Raw genomic sequence first — 26,216 nt, 5'->3', positions numbered from 1 at the left:
TTAGTGCACTGATGGTTTGAGTCCCACCAGGGATTGCTATTTTCATGGCAGTGAAGCTTGGATTAATGCATTGCAACACCAGTATTTGAAAACCCACACAGCTGAAGCCAACACAGTGCCTGTGAGTGGTTTGACTTCCCCATCCCCTTGGCTTAGCCTTTCCAGGCAAGGTTGCATTTCTGGTCACATTGATGTGGGGTGGTAGAAGCACCAGTGTCTCTGTGAGGAAAAAAGAACAAGAGGGATATATGGTTCCAGGATGAGTGTGCAGTAGGACAGACTACAGTAATATTAGCTAGAGGTACCTGGGAAGGCATGAGCCTGAAGGCTGTGTCTCTCTAACCAGATTAGCCTGGGCTCACATCTCCTTGGGATAGTCCTGCCTTGTCCTGCCAGCTGTGTGTTATACCCCTTTGTCCACACATCTTTCATACTGACTGTTAACCCCTGGGAAATAAGCCAGGGAGGCAAATTGTAAAACGGCTTGAAAATTTGGTTTGATTTTCTTAGTTTTAGTTTTATTGCTAACTTGTCTTTCTTAGGGAGTTAGCTGAATGGTGGAGATGGCACAATGATGAGACAGGAATGTGCAGGCAAGGCCAATTAGTGTTTAGTTTGCTTTAGGTGTATAATACCACATCTTATATTCAATCTGTTGGCATTAAGTTACATACGTCTCTTTTAAAATGAGAATTAATTAAGTTATATAGGTGTCCTTAATAATGTGAGTTAATGCCATCAAAATGGAATGATTTGTTAGTTATGTGGGAGTTTTTGTTTTGTGGTTTGTAGGGGTATTTTTGTTTTTGATTTGTTTGTTTTATTTTTTAAATAAAAGAATATCAGCAACATCAGTTTAGCATGGTTAGCAGATTTGCATGGGGAGGATTGAATACCCAGTCCTGTCTCTCTTATCTGTTAAATTAGCACTAATTAGTTTGTCAAAAAGGCTGAGAGGAAATTCCTAAATGCACCTAGGAGCAAGCCTATTGTTTTGATCCTATGACCAGCAGGAATAACTTGAAGATAAAACATGATATAATGTTGCAGCGGGAGAAGTGAGTAAGAGGAAATAGGAGGGGCTGCATAGTCAGGAAAATGATCAGTTTGTAACATGACTTGTTATAACAGATGTAATACTGTTTTCTCTTTGTTCCTCAGACCTCTCCCTGGAAAAGGTAAGAAGAAAGCAGTTGTTACTCTGTGGGTAGTAGTAAAAGTTTGGTTTTTTCTTTTTTTTTTTCTTTTTTTTTAATTTAGTGAACCCTTAAACTGAACAGCTCTAAATTACTTTGTTTGAACTTCAGATATTGGTAAAGAACGAACAGGGCTTCAGGCTGTTATGGCTCTGATGTAAATCCTACAACAGATAATTAATTTATCTTCTGAGTGGGAACTAGTGGTTCCTGATTGCTCTGATTTCTAAGAAAGTGTTGTTTGCTTTGTGATAGAAAACCTATAATCCAGCAGTGTGCCAGCTTGGAAGTGAGTATATGTGAAGCTGAAGAATAGATTTTGGTAGGGAGTGCTTTGGGCAATTGGTTGTTTAATGCTGTAGTCCATTACCACCAGAGAAGTGAAAGGAGTTTGCGATCTCAGAATGTTAAGGCATTGATTTTTATTTAAGGGTGCTGAAGACATTTGCAAGCATCTTTCATGAATTCTTACATTTTGGCTGATCTACTTTTTCTCCCTATTTTTTTTTTTTTTAACCTATACTTTTTCTCTGGCTTTGTTTTGTATGTCAAGTGTTACGGAGTTTTCTACATCTCCTCATTTAAGAGAGCTCCAACAGAAAAATTGGCAATCCATTTATTTTTTTCCCTTTTTCTTCAGGATATCTGAAGTAGCAGACTTTGAGCATGAGCAAACAAGGTTAAATGGAACTCGTAATATACATATAAGTTCTTGTTTAAGATTTAGTTCTTAAAAGAAAGACCAAACCCAAATAACTATTTTATAAATTTCTTTTCTAAATACCTTTTCACAAAAGATACCAATAAGTTGTTTTGATGGCCAAAAGAAGTTGTGCTACCTAACTGTATTGCCTTTCTAGCAGAATCTACATGAAGTCCCTACTGAAATTGACCTAAAAAAAGCATTGCTGAAGAAGTGGATTAAGTAATATTTTGAGAATAGACTTTAATAGAAGTTGGAAACTGGGATATTTACAGATGTAAATGCCTATCAATTATGAGAAACAGAATATGGCCCTGTAACTCAACAATGATTCCTTGAGTAAAGTCCAGGTCATGAAGATGTAAATTATTGGTTTTAAAGGAGCTGATTGATTACTTCCTTGCTTTTTGTGTCTTGAGGGTTATCTTTGCTCTTTGGGAAATAATTGCAGAAGACAACAAAGTGAGTGTAGATTCAGCATAGTTTGCCACTTGCAGTCTGTAATGCCAAGCCCAGACTTGAGTCACAAGGGTTAAACAGATAGTTACTTCCTTCTTTTTATGTGAAGATCCCTCTTATGCTGCCTGAAGTGAAAAATGTGGAGAAGGAGAAAAGAATACCGTGATTGGGTGGGTGGGTGTGTTTTGAGAGAGGGGGAGTAGAATTTTAAAGGTTCTATTACAGTATGTAACCAAACATAATGTTTGGTCCAAATTGGCCAGTATTTTGCTTGGAAGCCTATGTTAACCTCTGGGTTTCTTGTTTTTAAATTAAAAACAAAACATAAAAGCCCAAATCGCTCTTACTGGATACAGTAGGGTGACCAGGCTGAGTATAGGCAGTGCATACAGTATCTCATTTGTGGAGATAAAAGGGTGAAATCCTTGACAGAGAGTCTTTAATCCTTGACAGAGTCTGGAATCTTTGACACCTCAAATGTGTCTCTGAATTACAGTCTCCTGCATACTGCATTTTAGGGAGCACGTCAAAATGTCAACAGCTGCTTCCACGTTTGTAGTGTTGACAATATGACCTTCAGGTTAAGAGACCTCTGCTGACGTGAGCTGTGCCCAGTGTATGTTTGTTTTACTCTATTTGGAGCTTTTGAAGTTGCATACTTCCAAATGACCACAAAGCAAATGAGAGCATGAAATAACTGTCTTTTGCACTTCCAAAAGGCTTTTCTAATACTTAAGCACTGATGCTTACACTTTTTTATTGTGCCCTGGGATATAATACTTCGTGGTAAGGCACGTGCAGCTTAAATGAGAAGAAGGTAGGAAAGGAGCAAATGTATTTCTAGGCAACACTGTCTCCATACTAGTTAAAATTTGTACCTGGAAGGGTGGGTTTGCAAATGGGAGAGTTTGATGGGAGGTGTTTTAAACAGGAGGGCAGATTGGGTCTGTTAACCTGTCTCAGCTCAGTGCTGGTAAATTCAGCTTAGTATAGTGATGCTGCCTTGGGTCTTTTTTCCAGGTCTTGCTTCTTGTATGCAAACTATGTTCAAGTCAGTACAAAGTTTCAGTAATGTGAATATGCTATCCACTTCTGTTAACTTTTTTTTTTTTTGGATACTAATTGAAGATGGGGATAGCAACTGACACGGGATTTAGACATAGTGATCTAGGTAATTATTGCATGGTGTGTGCTTCAAGGGCTTATTACTCATTGAGCTAAGTTTAGCCAAGTCACTTTCAGTGTAGCCTGTCACCTCTTTACATAAAATGATAGCTGGTGTGAATCAAACCTTAATTCTGAATATTAAGGCTGTTTAAAGTAGGGGTCTGTCTCATTTACCAAATTGAGTTGTGGCTTAGAAGGTCTCTAGTCTACTTCATAACTGCACTGCAATCTGATGTTATTTGTGAACTTTGTGATGAGTTTATCATGTTAGAACAGCTCCACCATCCACTCTTGATTTTGGGCAGACTGTGTGCAGACTGTGTCAGACTTACTTCTAGAGAGATGGGAATCAAGCCAGGCAGGAATTATTACAGGTTGTGGTAGCTGTGTCTACCAATGACTGCACTTTACAGTCATACAATGTTTGCATTGTTTCTGTCTTTGTCCTGTGACAGACTTATTTGTCTTGCACCCCATCCTGTAGCTTCCTGAATAGAAAAATACAGGTTCTGTCAGGACAGCTGCTTAATTAAGGCACATGTTGAAATATACAGGAAGAGAAAACTGTTTTCTGGGAAAATTACAAATTGCTGAGAGGAAGGACATAGCATGCAGATGGGCTAGAAAGTGTGCAGGCGTTTTCCTGATCAGTAGCCTGATGTTGTGAGTAACGAAAGGCTGAGCACCTGGAAACTTTATGCTGATGTACTTGTATTGGCTGAAATAGTGCAGATAACTGAGGTCAGTCTTTGAAGTGTGGAAGTATTAACCCACTTAGGAGGACTCCTTGTCTCTACCTGCTTTCCGTCACAACAGACTTGGAGCTACAACATGTAGCACCAGAAATAAAGGGAGAAAAAAATTGGCTTGTATCAAGTGAGGAAATAAAATCTGGAGACAGCAGTAGGTATGTGCCTGCTTCAAGCCAGCAGTTACGAGCTGGCTTACACAGGAGAACTTTGTTAGTTCTGCAAAGTGTTTGTGCCTCTGAGAAATGATGGCGGTTTTTTTGAACAGTGGCGCTTTCTGCCAAGTTGAAGGACATCATGCGTCTTATATATGGCTACTGTATCACAAGCCACAGCACAGCAACAGTAGACTTATTTAATGTGTCTGATGTCAAATTTATTTTTAAAAAGCAATGTAATTCATTACTGGTGCCAGCCCCAGATATTTGCTATGACCACAGTCAACACTTGTGATACAGCTGTTGCTGCCATTGCACAATGAGCTCCCCAGTTGGAGTATAGGGTAAAATTGAAGCAGGTTTTTCTTATTTACAGTCAGAAGTCTACAGCATAACAACATACATACAGCCTTCTGTTGATACTTGTGTTGTATAGTTGTTGGAATTAAGAATTTATGGTCAAACTGATGTTGTTTGAGGCTGTATCTTTTCTTTCTATAGATACTCTTCTGCTGCAGGTTTTTGTTTCTCCATTGATATAGTTTTTGCTGATGTTTAGCCTTTGTTTGAAAAGGTGGGACAATTCACCTAGTTCCTTAAAATACACTTTTTTTCATAGTCAGGTCAGAAATAAGAGCATATGTGTAGTTTAATGGCTCAATTATGGTCTTGATTTAAAAATGCCACCTAGAATGCGTCTTTATCTTACAGCTCTGAGAGGAGTTACAGATCAGACAGAGGGTAGTAGAAGGAGTAAAGCATATAACTGATTCATGACTCTTAAGTATGTTTGTCACAGCCAAATTGATTACTGTAGTTGTGCTAATCTAGTGTTTTGTCCTTTCTCAGACTTTGATGCTTTTATATAAAACTAATATATAACTTGATCTGTATTTTCTTTCCTTTGTTGTTCAGTGAAATTAAGAACGATTATCTGCTAAATGTCTCTTCTTTTAAGAGGGCAAATATTGTTGGACAGTGTGGGAATTTACAAAGTGTTGCCTTTCTCTGCTTTTGGGATTTTTCTCCCCTCTCTCCTTCATGAGAAACAGGAACGAAAACATTTTCTGGTGAGGATATTAGTGTCACGTTGGCATTTTAGAGTAGTCTGATTAAATGGGTTGTTTTTGGAATTTGGGTGTCAGTATTCTATCTGTTGTTACTGTTGATACAGCAATTTGCTAAAGTAGGCACCTCTCCGTGCCTTGCCAGTGACTAAATGAGCCTTTCACAGGTCCACCTGCACACTTTATCTTGAACTGAACTCATGCCCATTGACTGCTGGTACCTACCGACATTTATTTTAAAGATGGAAGAGTAAAGGGAGCAGAGTGTGGACTGAAGGGAATGAAAGTCTCAGAAACCTCACTCCCACCGAAGTACTGCTTTCTTTGTTCCCACCTTCACAGAGTTGCATCCTTTGGGCTTGGAAAATCATAGACATTTTCCTAAGATATCTGTGTGATAAATACCTATTAGAGCCCATTGCTGATTCTGTGCGAGCTTAAACATATGTTTCATGTTTCATATTCTGAGTTCTGTGCTCTTCTGTGTTCTTTTCTTCCATCTTTGAAACATGGGTTTTCTTGTTGATAAACCAGCACTTTTGAACACCTTTAAAAGCAAGCTAGTGGAAATATTCATTTGTAAGTAAACTAAATGGACAGGAATGAAGATAGTCCATGAGTTTAGTGGATGAAAAAAAGGCAAAAACAACCTCTGTAGTACAGTTAAATGCAGTTAAGCATTAAAGGCTTCTAACCCTGGATCCCTGAGATTTGCAGTTATTTTGTCGAGGAGCTTCATTTTATTGAATACTACTAAACTGGAGTTAAATGAGTGTGGGGAAATCCTATGGAAACAGTGACTGTTGAACTGCTCAAAATGTAAGGATTTCAACTTGCTTTCTGTGTTGGTTCTTTAATGAAATGCTAATTGAGTTAAGAATGAATGAACGTGTCCAACCCTTGAGGGTTTCTGTGCTTTGCCTGGATTGGAGGCCAGAGTCAGGAGTGGCCACATGAGTCTGTGCTGAGATCATTAGGCTGAGGACACCAGCTGTGCTATTATTAGGGGTTTTAAAGTCCATGGCAGATGTTCTTAAGCTCTGTTCCAGCCCCCACATTGGTGAAGTGGGATACATGGAAAAAGAAATTCTGACAAATTGTTTTCCCATGCAACAAACAGATTTTTAAATTTTTTTCCACCTGTGTAACTGGACAAGATATTTGTTAACTTGAATGTATTAAAAACCAGTCTGAAGTATTTGAAACAAGAAAAAAGATGTGTTCATATGAGAGCAAATACAAGTGCTTTCCGTGAAAAGGAGGACTTGAGGGTCTAGCCAGAACTCAAGTTTGGAAGTGCATTTGTTTTGCCATTAAATATTTGTTTTCTGTTTTCCTTACCACTGCTATTTAGACAGAATCCCTGCTGGATTACTTTTTGTGCATGTATATAGTGCAAAACTGTACCTGTGAAGATTTTGAATGATGGTGATAGACACAAGAGAAGATGTAATATACACAGAGCAAAGAGGTATTAATAATGAGATTAAAGTCTTTGAACAGAAGTACTGCTTATTATGTTATGGTGATACAGCATATAGCAGGAAGAAATGCATGTTTTTTCTTTTTTTTTTGTTGTTGTCATAAGAGTACGTGTGTGTCTTGTTTTGAATGTGTAATTTATTTTCTCTCTGGAAGTCACTTAACCAGTTTAAATACCCTCAAAGTATAAATTAAAAGGTGCTCTGTGGAGTTCTGATCTGCTCTGTGTTGCACAAAATGCAAAAGGGAGGTATCTGCCAGGAAGATGCAAGTCTGACTTAATGGCAGACCAAAAGTACATAAGGAGCTGAAGAATGCGAACTATTTATAATAGGTAACAAGTATGTCTCTGTATCTCATGTCTTACAGGTTTTTTAGCCATGGAAGTGTGTTGTTGCTAAGCAGAACAACAAAGGTTTAAACAATTCCCTTTAGATCATCCTTTCCTTTCTGTCAGCAAAGGATGTGGTGTTTTTTTGAGTTAAAGCAGCTGAGCTGATGCATGAGTTGTCCTGTGTTGAGCACAAAGGGAAGAAAATGCAACACTTGAGAAATTTATTATTTATGAATTTTTATGTGTCCATCTCTCAGCTTCTGAATTCTACAAGGCAGCTCTCTCATACAGAGCTTTTAGTATGATTAAAGAGAAAAGGACCCAAATTAAACAATCTAACATGCAGTTCCTATTGAGGCTCTTTTGCATGCATTTTCTCTGTGCATTTTTCTTGCTGGTGTTAGAAGAACAGACCATACTATTGATCAGAATATATGGGTACTCATTCTTTGCATTGTTTTATCTGACACCAAGGAAACAGTGTGGATGACCTAAAGTTTTTTTGGTTTTTATTTTTTTGTTCTTAAGTCAGTGAGCTGGGATTTTAATCAAAATGCACTGATGCACTTGTAGGTGTATATTGCTGATAAGGGATATGTCTCTAGATCTAGTCTGAATGTGATTTCTCCTTTTGATTTTCCTATCCCCAAGCTGTTAATCTTTTTACCTTCTAGTAAGGGTGTTATTTTAAACCATTGGAGAGCCAGGTAGTTCTTCAGGCTATTTCCACAACATGATCTAAAAGCGCTAAGTGCATCCGTGTACTGCACTGTGGGGAGCAATGAGATGTGACCCTAGAAGTCTGCAGTGGTTAGTGTGAGTGCTGTTCTGCAGCTTATACTTGGTCATTTGAGAATACTGCTCTGTGGTTGTACCCCAAGTAAGCAGGACTGTGTGCTGAAACTTGTGTGTGGATAACTGAAGTTGATAGCAGTGCGTAATCACCTGCTATTTGAATAAGATTGTAACAGTTCACACGGTCACGTAGCTCCTACGAAAAGACCAGTTTCTCCTGTGTTACTGAGATTACAGTTTAAGAGGATTAGTCATGGCATGTTGCATTAGGCCTGACTGCTTAATCGGAAGGATTTTTTCCTGAAGATTATTTTGTTGGTAAAAGTGGGAAAATTGGGATCGGATCTTGATGAGCTCCAGAGGCTTGTTTTGAGGCCTGGACCAAGCAAAGCCCTAATGTGCTAATATGACTGGTTAGAACATGTTTTTCTCAGGTAAGAGGTGAGCTATCACATCTGCATGATGGGAGGAGACTGAGCTAAACGTGCTTGTGGTATTAAGCTTGCCTTCATAGGTGGCAGACCTTGTTTGACTAGAATTGAGTATTTATATAGCTTCTTACTGTATCAACTACTTTATAACTGAAAAATAATTGCTTGGATTAAAGTGGTTGAGTCTTGCACAGCCATGGACTAAGAGTATTAAGCTTGAGTCAGCTACCTCCTCTTCCCCCGGTTCTGAACTTTAGCAACCTGTTCACTTCTCTGTTCGTGTGCTGGGAGGAGAGGAGAAAGATTTGTTACCAACACATTGCAGAAATGCGTTTTCCTCTTCCAAGGATGTGCTTAGAGGAAGCAGTTGTGCTTGTTAAATCTTAACTTTCAGGATGCCCTGCAACTCCAGTGATGCCATCAGTGATGTTGGTTCACATACCTCTTTTGGTAGAAAATGCTTCCATGCAATGGGTTTGAGCTGAAGAGTTGACAGTTATATTTTAATTTCTCTGTAACTCTAGATTGCTTTACACATATAGGTTCTCATGTGGGTGTGTATCTTTGTAGGTAGATGGAGCAAAATTCATCCTCTCACTGAACATATGTTCTAAGTCTCCTCTGTGAGAATGTACAGGAGCCTCCTAGTCAGTTTCACTCCTTTTTCAGCTTTAATCAATATATTGTAAATAGTGTGGGAACTACCATGTTAGGGGTATGTGTGTATTTGTTTCATGAAGGTTCATTTTGCTAATTGATAGGCTGATAGATAATTGCATACTCCTTGGATGTATTGAAAATGGACTGTGGATTTGTTTGTTTACATAGTAATTTATTTTTTAAATAGCCCTCCCTTCTGCAAGTTTGACATTTCCTTTTTATTGCTGTCTTACAGTACTGAGCATGTTTCTGCTTCAAGTCAGCAGTAGGAAGAGAAATTTGTGTTCTAAAATGAGTGAAGTTCTGAAGAGGCAGATCTCCCACTCTCTCTCCCTTGTCCTAGTTTAAAATTAGATCTGCAGGCCTAACAGGAAGGGGCTTGCATTTCTTGCTCATTTTCCAACTGTCAAGCAGAGCATGTAGTCATGCTGAACAAATCAGCAGCATTCCTGGATCCTTTTAATGATGTATTCAGAACTCCAATGCCTCCTGATTTAATGAGTACAGTGAATGTATTCACAACTAACAAGAGCATGCTCATTAAACAGCAGTAAGTTAACTGTCCTATTCTGTTGTAGCAATCCAGTTAATAATTAAATGGTGCCATATCCAAATACAACACTGGGCTGCCAAATGGAGAGGTTAAATGTTCTGTGGATATGTGGGGTTAGAAGGGGTTGTTGGAGTACAAGTAATTTAGCTTAGCTTGTCTCGCTGATAAGAATACTTTTCTTCATGGAGACTTTGTGTTTACAGCTCCCAACTAACTAAAAAGTTTAAACTTAAGCAGTCATAGTGTAATTTAAGTTGTCTTTTAGCTGGTAACTTTCAGTTCTATATTCTACTCCACTGCACTACTACTGTGTGTAAATCCGAGTGTCATAGCTGTACTAACTAGATTTACTAGACTGTTACTGAGGGCGGAATTGTACCTTTGGTTGATTTTACTGCTACATAAACTTAGTCTTAACAATGCTGATGGTTAAGCGGTAACATTTGAAAAATGAAGAGATCAGTTTAGTGTTTTAGATTGGCAGATGCAGGCTGAACAAAGGTTAGGCTGCTTAGAGGCATACAGGAGTTTGTTGGAATTGTCTAGCGTCAAAAGAAAAGTAGCAGCTGAGTTCTCACCTAAGGTATCTACCCCCTAAAGCATATGTATTTTTTTTCTAGAATTGTGGGGGAAAATGTAATTACTGAATTCTTACCTTTGCTTTTAGTGTAAGGTCAATTCTGAAATATTTTGGTTTTAATAGTTACAGCCAGTATTTAATAATGGATTTGGAGGCAGAGGGAATTTGGGCCTGAGGGAGGGACACCATATGTATGCTGTCTGCTTTTCTACAGGGAAGCTGCTGGTACTGTCTTGGGGCCTTTTAGCATAATCAGGATGACATCAAGCCAATTCTTGTTTCAAACCAGCTGACAATCTATTCAGTTTGTGCTGTCTGCCTTTCTTTAACTGATTTCAGAAAAAAGCCACACAGTCTTTGATACCTGTTTGCCATCTGGAGAACAAGGCTCCCACGTGGGTAGGGGCAGATGTACAGAATGTTTGATGCAGCCCTCTGCAGCTGCTGCCTCTTACCGCAGGCTGGCTGTACCTGGCTCTGGTGTCTGCTCCTCAGCCAGTCCCTCCAGGTCCCTGGCGTGGGCTCCTGTGAAAGTCTGTCAAATGACAGACTGGACTCTCTAATAATTCTCTTTTTCCCAACAGCAATTTTCATTGAGATATCCCGTGTAAGCATCACTGCTTGTCTTCTCCTCTGCCCTTTCATGCTAATACTGAATGGTAAGGTTCCTTTTAAACATGAACTTCGTGCTTCGTTCATGCTAGTATATGTTGTAAAACCTAGGTAAGAACTGTTTGATGTAATCCAAAGGAAGAAAACCTGTGCACACTCTGGAGTAAAGAAAAACCTGTTCTTTCCATCTTTAAGGAGAATGACCCATAGTGGTCGATTCAAACTGGAAACCCCTTCTTTACTTCACACATCCTATGGAGACACATGAGTGTCTTGTGTAGTGTGGGTATGTGGAGTGAGCACACTATGTGTAGAGAAGGAGGACAGAGACAGGGAGGAGACTTCAGTGTGTCTTTGGTTTGTTTTAATCTTCAGTAAAACTTTCTCTGCTGATTATCTGGAACAGGTGATTTCAGCTGGTTAACATCTTTGTGTGAAGATGACAGAGGTGAGTTAGGTAGTGCTGTAGGAATACCACACAAACTGAGGCAGGGAAGATTCTTTTGCTTTCTACTTCTGCCCACAGGAGCTTTTTTCTCTCTATAGGGTGCAGATTGGTAAAAGATCTCTGTGCTTTTCTTCAGTTGTGTGTTTGGTAGAGGGGAGTGAGGATGGTGGTTGCTTTGGTTTTTGTTTTTTGGGGTGCAGGGCAGCCAGTACAGAAAAGGAGTATTTGGGGAAAATGCTGCTTTTTTTAAAGTTTTATTTCTGAGGTTTCTGCTTTTAACTTACTTTGATACTAGACCACAAATGTGCATTAGATGAGGAAGAAAGTGGAGAGTTCCTGTGTTCCTCAAGCCTATTTTTGCAAGGTCTTAAATATGTCTAAATTAATTCTGAAACTTCATCTGTGTTTAGCTTAAATGTTTTTATATAAACTCTGAACTTTGTATTTGGTTTACAGTTTTCTTATAGTAGCCATATAAACTATTTTATACTTTTAATATTAAGATAGTCTACAGCTCTGCCCACTTGTTCAGGTAGTCATCTGCTCTTTACTGACTATATCTGGGTATCTGAAAAGCTGAGACATTCCAAATGTTCTAGTTCTGAGTAATAATTTTTCCTGCCTACATACAGTGTTTTCAGAGGAGCTGCAGGGGGAGGATTTTGGGCTGAGCACATAGTTGCTTGTGTGGGTATGAAAGGGCAGTGTAGGGGATATCCTACCCCAGAAAAATGATCTACAGTTTTCTCTGTAAACTTTCTTGGTTCATTGTTTCAGTTCAGATCTTAACACTCACTGGGCCCAATAACACTTACTACAAAGGACAAACTTTTATTACTTTGCATTAGTAAAACAACACTAGTTATTAACATATACAAGTGACTCCTTCCTCCAGTCTCTCTTGATTTTAAAGACAATGATCTTTTCACTTCTTACCACCAAGCTAAGATGGTAGTGAAAGTTATAATGTGAACTAATAAAATAATCTGGAAACATTGAATTGCAATACATTGTAGGTAAAGCAAATAAAGAATTTTTTTGTGCTTCGCATGTAGGCTTATTATAAAGGTGGGTTTATTTTTGCTTGGGGTGTTTTTTCCCATAGAAAATGGACTATCAAAGAATAAATGTGCCAGACAGCAGATTTATGAAGCAGATACTTGAAATAACTTTGCTTTACTGTCACAAAGCAGACGGTCTTGAGGATGTGCAGTGTGAGGAGATGGATGGTATAGGTCATGCAGTGCTGAACTGGTGCTACCAAGTTGACACAATATTTTATAGGTAGGCAGGAGACACCTGTACAATGTCTTGAGGCTTTCAAGGTTCTATTGTGTCAGCAAGGTGACCTCAAAAGTATCTGAGTGTAAATAGCCTTTATCTGTCTATATCTATACAAGATTTAGTTGCCAGTCGACTAGAGTTAAATTCTAATTTATCTCCCTTGATATTTAACAGTGGCACAGTCTGACAGGATAAATTATTCTACTGCCAGTTCATTCTTGATTATAGTGTCAGCAAATGTTCCTGCTGCTGAAGATGCGTGGGCAAGACAGATGGTAATTAAATGGACTCTGGGAAACCTAAAAGAAAAGTGTTGGTTGAAAAATTCTTAGTTATCAGAAAAACTGTTTTGCAACTTAAAAAAATAATGAAAACAAAAAATAGATTTTCACAATATACTTTATTACCTCCTGTGATTCTGGGGAAACATCTCTTGACATCACAACTTGTACAGAAAGGGTATGAACAGGAAATCTCTTAGTTCTGCATGTTGCTGGAAAGAAAGAGTTTTCTCTGCAACTTCAGCCTTTAAAAGAGTATTTTATTCCCTTCCTTGACCACTGAAAGTGCTGTATTTGCATATTGCTGTAAAAGTTTGTTCTCTGTTTTCTTTGATGGCTGAAGGTCTACTGCTGTGCTTCTTTCCTTTCTTTTTTCCTTTTTTGCAATATTTGGAAGAAAGGAGAAAATTTTTCTGTTTGAAACTTTTTTATTTGTTTTTACTTTAAATCTTGTTTCACTGTCAGGCTCAAATGTAATTTGTTCTACTGCAGGTGTTTCAGTTCATGTTTATGATGAAGTATAGAAATGCACATGGGAATAGAATTATATTTGAAAATGTAAATCACCTCATCAAATCAGCCATTCACCATATGGTGAATTTCAGTCTGCTGTGGTCATAGCCTGATGCTTGGAAGAGTTCTGCACTTTAGTATGTTAAAACTTGGAGTCAGGGCTGTTGTGATGTGGGAAAACAGTGGTGTAAAAAGGTACTGGGAATACCTGCAGCTTCGCTGATCAAGTCATTGACAGTTCATGTATCTTAAAGGCTGGATGTTATGCAGTCATACAGTTATGCTCGATTTAGAACTGAGGAATAATCATAGAATCAGAATGGTTTGGGTTAGAAGGGACTTTTAAAAGGATATTTTTTATTAGAGTAGAGTTGCCAGGAGTCAAAAGCTTGGTGCAATAGGAAGCACTGTAAGAACCATTGATGTAAGCATGAGTCTTTTGATTAATTACAATCGAACTTTTAAAAATCTATTTAGTTAGACATGACTTCTAATAAGCAAAATCAGATAAGAAATGCTTAAAAAAATGTTTAAAATTGTGTGATTTGTTCTTATGTCTGAAGGAGCATCTGGTTTGGCATACTTTTTTCACAAAGAGAGTTTCATTTCATATCTACAAAGATTCAAAAGTTTATCCTTGGTGCAGGCTTGCCCCTGGAAGAAAATGTTTGCACATCCTTTGTTTTGGCACTATGTTTTCAGTTGTATCAGTCCACAAAAAAAATTGGTGCTTGGAGAAGAGATGGCTGCAATGCCAAACTTGTCCTTAATGTGAGGGAATAGGAGGCTAGCTGAGAAGAACTGTTGTGGATTGTTTTGGAGGAGAAGTTAAGAAAGGAAATTGCTCACAGTTTTCTTGTGGAATAATGAAATATCTCCAAATTCTTAGAAGTCTGTTGAGGTGACAGGTGATACCCTACCAAAAATGCCATTTTGAGATGGGCAGAGTTTGTGACTGCTTTACCTTGAAGGGGAATTTCAGGAAAAAGGAGTTTAATTTGTTGGAGTACATGTGTGATTGCCAGATGAGCTTGTAGCTCTGTTCTCTCATGAGTGTTTCAACACACGCACCAGAAAGCCTTAGTCTTTTGAGATGTATGCAGTTTTAAAGTATGGCTTTATTTTGCTCTGTAGATAAATCTTACTAGTTTTGTGAGGACTCTGGAAACACTCTGCAGTGTTTTCATGATGTTTAGAAGGAAAAGATTTGCTGCCATCTGTTCTGTCCAGAGGATTTTTGTGTATGGTTGTCTATACAGCTTTGTTCTGAAATTAAAAATTTTGGATGTGGCTATGAATGTAGATATTGTAATATGCATTTAAAAGATCAAGATTTTAATGCAGCAGACTGAAAAGAGGAGTAGGCTAACCCTATTTGATTCAGTTTGGTAATTTGTGTCACTGTTCTGCCAAGAGAGGGTGAGGAAACTTGTGCATGAGCCAAAGTTAGAATTGCATTCAAATGACCTTACGCCATCAAGAACTATCCATGTGCAGGAAACACAAATAGAAGCAACACTTAAAGCAAGTCTGCTGGCCAAATGGTGAGATTCTGGTGGGGAAAAGGAGACACAAGAAAGGAAGAATGCTATGCAGATGATCAGGAGCAAAAGGAGTTGAAAACCAGGTACAGCATGGGCTGTTATGCAGCCATAATACCCCAATACTGTTTGTTGCTCTTAGAGCTGAGGTTTGACTGTAGTGTATATGTAGTGTGTATGCAGGAACATTGCTGGCCATGCTTTAAATTAACTCAGACAAAAGAAAGAAGCATGGCAAATGCTGCTTTAGTACTTTTCATTTTCCCTTACTCAGCAGTTTAGTTGGATGCTGTTTTTTGGCTATTGCACTGCATAACTGCCTGGCGTTTTTCTCAAATACTGCTGAGCTGAGCTGCTCTTGTGTTCTCAGATGCAGCTTTAGACTGGTGGGGCAGGAGTACAGACTTGTGCTGTGGTGTTCAAACGTAGGTTAGTGACAGTGTACTCTGCTTCAGTGGGTCAAGGATAACTCTTTATTGTGATTGCCTCCCTCCCTGCCTCCACATCTAATGTTAGTAAACTGACATGTTATTTACCACCATGAGATTTTTTTGATAATAAACCACAAGGAATCTGAGCTAATATTTTAAGGTTACAGATAAAAGTGCTTTGGGTGTCAGGTTGCTTAAGTTGTGGTATTATTGTTAAATACGTGCTATGTTGGAAACAGGCAGATTGGTACAAGAGGAATTACTCACAAACTTTTGCAGGTTTTCAGTTGCAAAGAAATTGCTGTTATTTGAGGTACTTGCATTGTCCTATATCTGTAGGACAATTAGTTTGTCACCAATTTCTGTTGGCACTCCTGGTGTTAATATTTATGAGCTATATGTATTAATCTTTGTATATGCTAATAGGTAATTTGGTAGCTCTTAGTCCATTTATTGAAGCATGCCATTAGTGATGTCTAATTGATATCCTGGACTTCATTCTGTTAAAATGAAAATTCTTACAATATAAGGAGCTTACGCATGAGTGGTTCCTTTGAAACGTGTGAACTTGGACTAAGGTTGTTATTTTATTAAGCTTATTTTCTGGATGTGATTTGAGTTTGCTTTTCTTATCTATATGTAAATTAAAAATCGGAACTTTAAAACAGAAAAAAAAGTAAACCAATTCATATTGAATTATGAGCAATATTAACTGTTTTCTTTGTAGAACTTTTTTAAGAACAGTTTTTCTTTTTAAGTCCAATGGCTCTGGAATATTCGATTGCTGTTGGAGAGTTACAGTCTTGTATTCTGGTGGCTGGAAGTCTGGAAAGCTCTTTAGATCCCCCCACCGCCCAACTTGATCTTCATTGCTATAATCAAACAAGGAGCACCTTTTTATAATTTGCTAGTTCTTTTTGGTACTGCACAAATTGGCTGTGTCTGAACTCCATGAAAAGAATGACTATACTTGGTGGATTTGTAAAAAAACCTTGCAACTGCTTCTAATCAAGTTTAACTTCATGTTTTACATGTTCTTTGTTACAAAACCCATTTCAACTTCCAAAGTAGTTTAAAGGGCCTTTCTGTCCTTGGGAGCTTTTGCGCTTTGGAACAATGCCCATAATAGCTGTTTCTTGTTCTGTGATTGACTGACTTGAAGGAAGCTGACATTTCTTAATGAAAAGCTTTGCATTTTAAAGCTTTATAAAAATACTTTCGATGTGTACTACCTGCAATACCTAAGATCTTTAACACACTTGAAAATCTCAGTGCTACAATTGTTTTCAGACTACTGTAGGAAAGCAAAGGGAAGGAAAAAGGATGTTTTTGTAGAGCTTTTAGCATCTCTGACATGATGTTGCAAAGTACAGGAATGTAATTGTAGTTGGGCAGAGATGGAGCTCATATCAAGGGAAAGAATACTCTTATTGTTGGTTCTTTTAAATTCCCCTTCTGCCCCCACTGGTTCAGGTAGGATTATATTGCAGCAGAATTGCACTTAAATTCTAGTAGAAGCCCATGTCCTTAGGGACTAGACTAAAAAAAAAAAATCTGAAGTGTTCTTGAGTGAAATGCATCTGATGGGTTCTTCATGTTCATTTCTGTATGGCTCACTTTTTTTTCCTCTTGTAAATTCACACTTCACTTCCTGATAAAAAACATACAGGTACAGTGAATATAATGAATTTTTCTCCCTATTTACTTAACTTACCTGCATTTGTTTTTTCTTTAAGCTAAGTCTACTTCCAGTAAGGTGCTTGCATTCATCACAGAGTGGCTCAGGATTTGTCCCCACTGTTTTTTGTTTATCTCTAAAATACAGAGGAGCAGCTGCCTTGCACAGGTGTTGAGCAATTTTCAGTTTGTAAAAAGTCTTTTTAAAGGAACATGTTAAACAAGAAATATTTTCAGCAGACTTACTTCTTCTCAAACCCTAAACTCCTTCCCACACCTGCCTTTGTGTATTCCCAGATGTTGCTGTTAAATGTATGAAATGTAATGTTCAATGTATGTGCTATGAAATGGAGTGCAATCAAAAGAAATGTTTCTTTCTGGTTTACTGTGTACTAGCATGGAAAGTTGAACAGAGATTAAATTTATGTCAATTGAGTATAGTAGGTCTATACTAAAACTTCCAGTCTGTACAGACTAGCAGGGAAATTGAATAACTTAAATGTTTAAACAGAACTGAAAGTATAGGGACTGATATATAATACATTTACTAGCCTTCCTAACTAGGATGATTCAAATATGAAGTTAAAGACTGAGGATGTATGGCCTTTTAGAGCAGTACAGTTTGCCTTCAAGTCATCATGAGGCTGTTACAGGAATTACTAGGAAAACCTGATAATTAGAAGTGATAGGAGTGTATTTCACCTTTTAGGTTCTATGTTGTTAGATTTTTAAGTACTGAAACTATTTTCTCATCAACTGTGATAATTTTTTTGTCTTTGATCCCGCTTCATTCTGAAATCCTTTTTCTCTAGAAAAGATGAAATGTGCTTCCTGATGTCATGTGACTTCTCACATACAATGTTTCATCAGAGAACTGGAACTGCAGGTGAAAAAGGTAGCTGACAAAGAAACTTTCAATAGAGGAGATGCAGAAAGAATAGCCGCCTAGATAGGCTCTAAAAATCATGTGAACTTTAAGCCACTCAAGAGCTTAATTTAGTGGAAGACTGGCCTGAGAGGCTTAATATAGACAGCTCAGATATCATGTGGAAACTCTAATGTAGACATTTATTGATATGAGACCTTGAGCTTATTTTTATTTGTTCCTGATCAGATCATTTGTCTGCTTCCCTCCCTTAACCCCACTCTTTATTCTCAGGAAATGCAGTAAAATGGCAGCTTTTACTGCACAACTGTGCCTTACTGTACCAGGGAGAATGAAGGAAAACTGTCCTTTTGGCACTTTTTTTCATTTGCTCAGCTTTCAGTGGAGTCTTCAATAAACTTTTTTGGTGCTCCTCCTGATAACTTTGACTAGGAATAAGTGAAGTAGTGACTCTTGTCAGGATGTCCTTCTGCTTGCTGAGAAGTGACTTCTGAAAGATACAAGGTCACCAGGATTTCTACTATTTTTCTTTTTTTCTTTTTTTTTTTTTCTCTTTGTGTCTTAGAACTAGTTTATTTGTATGTCTCCCAATACTGTAACTTCAAATTATAGCTACTACATCAACAGGACGAAGACTTTTAACTGTGTGCAGAAAACTCCTTGTTTCTTGCCTGGTCATTAACAAAACATCAGTAGGAAGGTCACTGTGTAACTGATGTGACTTGCCCTCTGGTGGAAGTGTCATGGGAAAAACAAATGCACGGGTGGATTCCCTCTGTGTTTACAGTAGCCATGGAAAGTTGTGCTTTGTTAAAATCTCCATCAGGCTTAGGAAAAAAAAATCACCCATACTCTTAAATCTTTACTTAGTATCACTTCAGCTCTTAGCAGAAATTTATTTGGAATAAAATCATACTGTTGATTTGGAAGCAGCTGGGGATTTTAACTGTACAAGAAAAAAATGTATCTGGAGTAGGTGGTGTTGATATCGCTCTGAGTCTTCCTAAAATTACAGTCCTTAATGCAATCACCATTTATGACATGTAATTGTACTTACAGATCTGTAATTTCATAACAGGTGAATTTAGTTTGGGAAATAATGTTATGAAAGCAAGAGTGTTGTCCTCCATGTGGACAGCTGGAATATCGGAACATCCTAACAAAACCAGAGTAAGTAGGACACCTTCATGTTCAAAAACTTTTTGAACTGATGTTGAATATTCCACGACTTAAGTTCTCAGTGAACAAAGATAACTTTTTTGAACCATGTAGAATAAGGGGAGGAATAAGAGTCAGACCAAGGCTTTTAGCAGTTGGTTGCTGAGTTTTTGCTGTCACAACACAAGAACAATGTTGTTCATCCTTTTTAAATAAGTCACAGTATTTTCTGTGGTAGCGCTGAGTGTTAGAAGTTGCAGAAGTTTGTGATCTTCACAGGGAGGTCATTTTTGTGTATGAAGTTTCTAAGTCTTGCTTTTTCTGTGTCTTTCTGAGAGATGGGAAGTTGCTTTTGAATTAAAAAATCACAAATACAGAGATAGTAAGATGAACAAGCGTAGTTTTGGTGTTGGAGCACTCTTTCAATTTCATAAAGTGCCATTAAGATTATTCTCCCTTCTCAAGATTTGATGGAAACATGCTTTGCATACCTTTTGGAGACTAACTGGCCTACTTTGATTCTGTAGTTCAGGGCTTTGGGTAATAAAGAATTTTTTGTGCATTTTTCTGTATGCAGTGAAGCAGCAAAACCCACAATGCAGGTATCCATACAGATGTAACCTGGGCAAATCTTTTAATCCCCTGTCTGTTTAATTACTGTTTTATAGCAGGAAAAATAACTTTGAACGTGGATAGCCTTCCACTTCCTTACAAAATGTTACATATGTTATTACATGTTCATTCTGAAGACTCCCACAGAAACAATCATGGAAGACTGCTGAATTGCAAAGCAGTATATATTTAGGTGCGTTAAGTTCAAATTATCACTATGATTCTAACATATTTATATTTTACAGTAAGTATTGCTTATAATGCAAAACCCTCAACTTTTTGAGATTGTAAAATATCTGTCACCTGGGGAAAAAAAAAGTCTTCTGTCTGTGGCAGTCATCACGGATGGGCATGCAGTAAAGGCTTCCCTACCTCAGCAACCATTCTTTAGTCTGCCTTTTCAGTCTCTCTTGTAATCAGACTGAGCTGTGGAGCTGTTACTAAGTTTGCAGACATGTTTTCCACTGATAATGTGCATGTCTTGTAGTTGAGAAGCTATTTTTAGCAGTCTGGTGAGACTCTTAAAGTTACTGAGGGACAGAGCCCTGGCAGAGATCTGGAAAAGGGAGCTACTTGCCAATGGATTGGAATGGGAGAGGGGAAAATGGTACCTTTCATTCCTAGCCATCTTTTTCTGGTTTTGAATGCATTATTCTTTCCTGGTAACTTGCAAAGTAAAGGCACATTTCCCAGATTTGTGTTTGGCTGGAAATAATCTCTATGTTACTGAGGCAAAATTGGTAGAATTGCAGGAGTGGAAACTTCAATTTCCACTGTGGTTATTTTCAAGGGCTGCCCAGATCTCAACAGACACCTTCTAACTAGAGTGAATCTGAGAGGTGCAGCTCTTCACTCTGCCATAGTGGAATGGCTCTAACCTGAGACAGTTTTTATGAAGTCAGAGTTATATTAATCTGTTCACTGCATTTGCTAATATAACAGAGTTTTCGTGACTGTGTAGTTAGTAAAGTTAATGCAGACAACAGTGCCACTGAAAAAGCAAATTGTTTTAAATTGTGGAACCTTTAATTGACCATAATATTCAGCTACAAGCATCTTTTTCATGTTTAAAATTCAGTAAAACTCCTGAGAGGCTCAATTTGACCTATTTTATTCATAGCACTATTACGTGAAAAGATTGCTGAGGTAGAAAAATAGCAGAAAGCACAAGAGGGTCCACCAGTTTACATGCTTATGCACTGAAAGCTGCTGTTTCTTCCAGATGGCAAATAGCAAGTGGGACTCACCTAAGTAAATTGCTGTGCTCTTCCAGCCTTTTCTTACTTTTAATGTGTGTTTTGTTTTAGTGCCATAATCAAAGGTCACCCCCAGTCTTTCAGTCTCCACATGCATGGCTAAGTGAATGCATTTTTCTTTCATGTTTATCTTTGCAAAGACAATCTGTGGGTGGAGAATTTAACATGGGATTCTGAGTGCTTTGGTACTTCTCTAAATGGCATACCTGGGAATGCTGCCACATAGCAGGCACATTTCAGTGATGTGTATTTCACTGCTGTAGGACACTAAAGATGAAGTAAGGTAGGCTGTGGCAATTGCTACTGACAGTGTTCATAAAGTAACACTCCATGCAAGAGAAGGTCTGCAGGTATGCTGAAGAGCATCCTTCTTTCTTATTACTATTTTGGGGTAGGTTTTATATGTTCCACCATACTATTTCTCTATACTGGAGTAGTGTCATTTATCTGATATGAAAAAACTTCTGCCTTTCTTACTGGAAAATAACTTTGAAGATAGATAATTGTCTGTGTTTCCTCAGACCAGTCAGGATGGGTTCATGCTGAATGTCATCTCTGTTTTGACTGGTAGGCTTGGGTCCTGCTTAAAGTATTGTGTGATGGCCAACTTTTGTGCCATATGTGCAGTTGTGTGGAATTTTTGGGGCTTCATCCAGTGGTGCACTATAGTGTATATTGTCTGTATAGGATGTTTGTAGCAAAGTTTTGCATATGGCACTTCAGTTTTGTTGAGTTGGATGTTTTCTGCCGACTGTCAGGTAGAACATGTGATGTACTCTGGATAATTTGCAAACTTGCTTAGCTGAAGTTTGGTTTTATTTTTGCAGCTGTTTGTAATTTGTCTGAAGAGCACAGTCCATAATGGTTAAAACATGATGTCTGTGGTGGTGTCCCTTGTCTTGCAGCAAAGGGAATTAGTGATGAATGCAAACTGTACTATGATAGCTAAACATTAAATATTTGATTTTTAAGATTTTTTGGCATGTGTGTCTCTGCTGAGGTTGATGATTGTGCTGAATAACATAAAAATGATGTGGTTAGTGTTCTCTCTAGCTGCCTTTGACTTTGCTCTGTGAATGTCCTGGCAGCACTGTGCAGCTGTATTACCTGCACACATGTATGGACCAAGAGTAGAGCATGCTCAAATTCCCTTCCTCTTTTCATCTGTAGGAGTATACACTGCCACTGTGGACTAATGCACATTCTACATTATTTTGACCTGACTTGTAAATAGATGTATAAATTCAAAGAACTGAGCAGAATAGAATCATATCTCTTCAATGATATAGTTGTGATGCATGACTGCAAAATTAAGCTTCTTATTGAATGAGAATAATCTTGTACAAGGGGAAAGAGGAAAAAATCTGTCAGAATTCAGAAACCTGCACTTAAACACCCTCCAGTAAGTCACTAATGCACTGCAGCAGCAAGAAAATGGTAGTCTTTGTTCTAGCTGTGTGTTTGAGGTTTGTGTGGTTTCTTAATTACACTATAAATTGATGTCTGTATATAAGACCCTTTGAAAATGAACGGTTTTGTTCTTCACTGCATTCAGGTCTGAACACAACATAAAGATTGAGGAAGGATGGAAATCTATGAAATGGCGCTATTACACAAAAGTTTTTTGAGAACTTGGGGAAAAAAACCAAAACCCACCCAAAAACCAATAGTGTACTGCCAGTTCTTAAGTGATCTGTTGTCTGTCTGGGCTTGTTTCACACTGTTCTTTCCTACCTCACTGTAGATTTAGCATGAATTATCAGAAATCAATGGGAGCTGTAAAATACCCCTCTATTCCACATCAACATGACTGTATGAACACTAATTTAGCAGTAGGATTCTGTGGGAGACCATATGGGTGTATGCTGTGGTGTTTGCTTGGAGTTTCACGGTCTGTTCTGGCAGAACCAGTCTCTTCTCTGACCCATCTGGCATATTGTGCAAGTGATCTTAGCCTAGAAAGTTGTGGATCCCAATCAAGCTGCTGACCTTTCCCTCCTGCTTATTAATACACCTTCATGTTTCTCCTGCAGTCAGTGTCCAGGGCAAGGCTGGGGAAGAGCATTTCAGCAGCGTCTCGCCCTGCAGAGAAGGTGGCAGCGTGCCTTTCTCGGGTTGCACAGAGACACTTCGGGCTGCGAGCTGGGGCTGTGCAGGCAGCTGCTCTGGGTGTCAGTGCCTGTGGAGTCTGCACGGAGCAGCAGCTTTGAAGAAAGGGCACAAGTGGTGGAACTGCAAACCTACCTTGGAAATCTGTTAAAAAGAGAGAGGTCAAGGAAGGTTCTGGTGCAACTTGTCTCTGCCAACACATTCATCCCAGAGGGGCTATGCTAGACTGACTGCTCCTTGAAAGCTGGCTGCCTTTCTAAACTGCAGGACAGTGGCTTATTTTGGCCTTGACCTGTCAGTTGCTGGTGTTGGTGATGATGGAAGTTTACAGGGGAATTACTGCTAGGCTTTAGTCACGAGAAACTTATCTGTGCTTCCTGTTTTGGCCATAGAGATTCCAACCTAATGATGAATACAAATCAGTCATTTTTATTCAATAATGTAAATGAGGTCTATACATTCTGTTTCTTCTTCCTTTTCTGTTTCCATGGTGAGGGACAGGTGTGTGAAAACTGAGTCATACTACCTTATAGACACATTAAAGTGCAGAAAAGAGAAATATAATATTGTAAAGAGAATGTTTCAAAGTGATGGCAGAATGTTTCACTGAAGAACAGAAAATGTTTCTTGGTGGAAATTGAGGGTCTTGCTGAACCCTGCATTTGGTACAGGTGAATAAACAGTGCATTTCTGAAAACTGCATCTGGATCCAGAACAGCAAGGGATGTAAGGGTGGTCTAGTGTAGCCACATCTCTACCATGCACTAGGAATAGCTACAATGTTTAATTCCATGTATCCTGATAGAGGAAATGCTACAATTTTCACTTTAGAATACAATGTTGTGTTATGCTTGAACTGCTGCATGAACTGTCTGGACTGACTGCTATGTTCTTCTGACCAAAAGGATTACCAAGAATTTGTTAAACAAGGCTGAAGCCTATTGCATGGGGCAAGTGATAGCTCAGAGATCTTTGCCATTATTTGGTATACTTTTTAATGTTATTTCAGCATTTCTTACTGAAAAATATGTTAAAGCCCAGACCCCCAGGCATATGCACTATAATATTTCACCTTGCTTATGCTTAAAGCATGACTAAATTTAAAGCAAAAACATTCCTTCATGAACTGTAAAACAAGTCAAGTAGATTGAATTTTCATGTCAGGGAAGTCAGTGCCTACACAGAATATAAAAGTATATTTCTAAAATGTCTCTCTTTTAATCATATGAGTCCTTTCTACACAAGTTCATTTTTTCCTTCTGCCGCATTTAGTTGCAAGGAATTGCTCTCCAGACCTTCTTCAATAGCAAAGACAGCTTCATATTCTCTCTTGACAGTAAAAGAGATACGATAAAGCTTTGAGGTCTGCTGTAAGAACATACTGGACAGTGAACTGAAAATTAATGAAGGTTTAAATAGTGAAATTGAGGGTGTGCTGTCTCCAAGCACTTCTTAATGTTACTGTCTTCAGTTGTCAAATTTTTGCTTCTTTTCAACTTTTTTAGCTCAAATAAGAGTTTATATATCAAATGAGCAACCTACACAGGGAATTTAAGAGTAGGTAGAGAGATCTGTTCCTTTCAGGAAATCACGTGTTTATATTAAGGATTGTACTTGTAGGCCTTGCTTTCCATTTTACCTGTTGCTCTTAAAATCTGAATCTTCCACAGCTCCCTTGACAGAAGCTTACTTCTTTGTGCACAAACAAAAAATGTGAGTCTTTCAGATTGACAGACTATTATTTTGGCTTTAGTGATACTTTCCTATGATCTCAAAATGCATCATCTTCTTCAAATATAACCATGGGTGCTTAAAATCCAGACGATGTTCCAGTCTTATTACAGTTATTTTGAGAAACTGAGTATTGGGAATGATAACTTTCCTTGTGCTAGAATATGTATGAGTCAAGGGAAATGAATTCTAATTGTGGTTCTGAGGCTGATAGGGCCATTGCTCTGCATGTTTCTTTTTCAAGTTAGGTCATGAAAAAACATTTTGAAGAAAGACATTTCTAGGCATCATAATACTTGTTTTGAGAGAGGCTTTCTCTTAAACTGCAGATGGGCAGCATTAGTGATTTTTAAAATATTTTTCAACTGAATAAAGAAGTGCTTCAAATGCTGAGCTTTCCAACCTTGTAAACCTACATGGTGTTCTCTGCACTTTTACATTTAGTATGTCTCTGTAATATTTTACTGAATTGGTTCAATTTCTTTTGTTGCCCAAGAAAAGGTTGCTTTTGATACTGTAGTGAATAGTTCCACTTTCAGAGAAATTTCAGTCTTGCACACAAGGAATGAAATCCTTAACATATAGGAAAAAGTTTTGTATAAGAGCTGTGTTCCCCATGGAAAGCTGGCTGGGTTGCTTGCCTGAAGCTGTTGGTAGACTCTGAATGCTTTCTGACTGGGTGCTAAGATACAAATAAGTCACAAGGCATGCTGATAAGTGGGGAACTGAATTGGCTGATGGTAGAGGAGGTCCGCTTGTCTAGTCCACTTACAGTAGTTTTTGGTCTCAGAGATTTGTAATCCGAGCAGGAGCTGTCAGGGGGCAGTTTGGTCCAGTGCTTTCTTCTGCCTGTGCCATGAATCTGCTAAGCGAGGTTCAGTGTCCAGGACTGTCTGTTGTGTATTTTGGAGAACATGTACATGCACGCAGGAATTTATCTAAGGACAGCTTCAGAAAGTGCCTTGTCTAATGGTTATCACAACTATTTTCCAAAGTCAGTTTCCAAATGGTCTGGAACCATTTGATCCATCTGCACTGAGTGAACCCAAATTTCTGTTTTTGTGGTTCTTTAGGGAAAGCCACAATGCAGGATTTCAGCTTCAGTCTGTATCTAAGTAAGATAGTCTGCAAATGAAGCAAAAAGTGAGCTTGTATTTAATTGTATTTATATGCCATAGCTTAAGCTCTTGTGTAGCTCTCCCCTATAAGGAGACTTTTTTTTCTCTTTTGTTTTGTTTGAGGTTGGTGGTTTTGTGTGTATATGTAAAGACTGTATCACAACTTTGCTCTTGCCATCTTCATGTTAATGCCCTTGAATTCTAATACCACTCTGTTTTAAAATC

The 26,216-nt window shown here is 38.3% G+C and overlaps 1 protein-coding gene across 3 annotated transcripts in view; it reads left to right on the top strand.

Annotated features, from left to right (window-relative positions):
• Positions 1-26,216, top strand: part of TRAK1 (trafficking kinesin protein 1) — a 126,366-nt gene that overhangs the window by 9,051 nt on the left and 91,099 nt on the right. Inside the window, exon 1 of one of the 3 annotated variants that reach the window (XM_030265141.4) lies at positions 14,964-15,099. The exons of 1 other annotated variant lie outside the window; for it this stretch is intronic. In XM_030265141.4, the coding sequence (XP_030121001.4) occupies positions 15,014-15,099 (86 nt within the window). In that variant the 5' untranslated portion in view covers positions 14,964-15,013. Of the gene's footprint in view, positions 1-14,963; positions 15,100-26,216 lie in introns of those variants that run through there. One more of the 3 variants, XM_030265142.4, reaches the window with a different exon arrangement.

The sequence above is a fragment of the Taeniopygia guttata genome, chromosome 2 (assembly GCF_048771995.1).
Source record: "Taeniopygia guttata chromosome 2, bTaeGut7.mat, whole genome shotgun sequence".
NCBI classification, from domain to species: domain Eukaryota; kingdom Metazoa; phylum Chordata; class Aves; order Passeriformes; family Estrildidae; genus Taeniopygia; species Taeniopygia guttata.
This window is presented reverse-complemented; position numbering and strand designations above follow the sequence as displayed.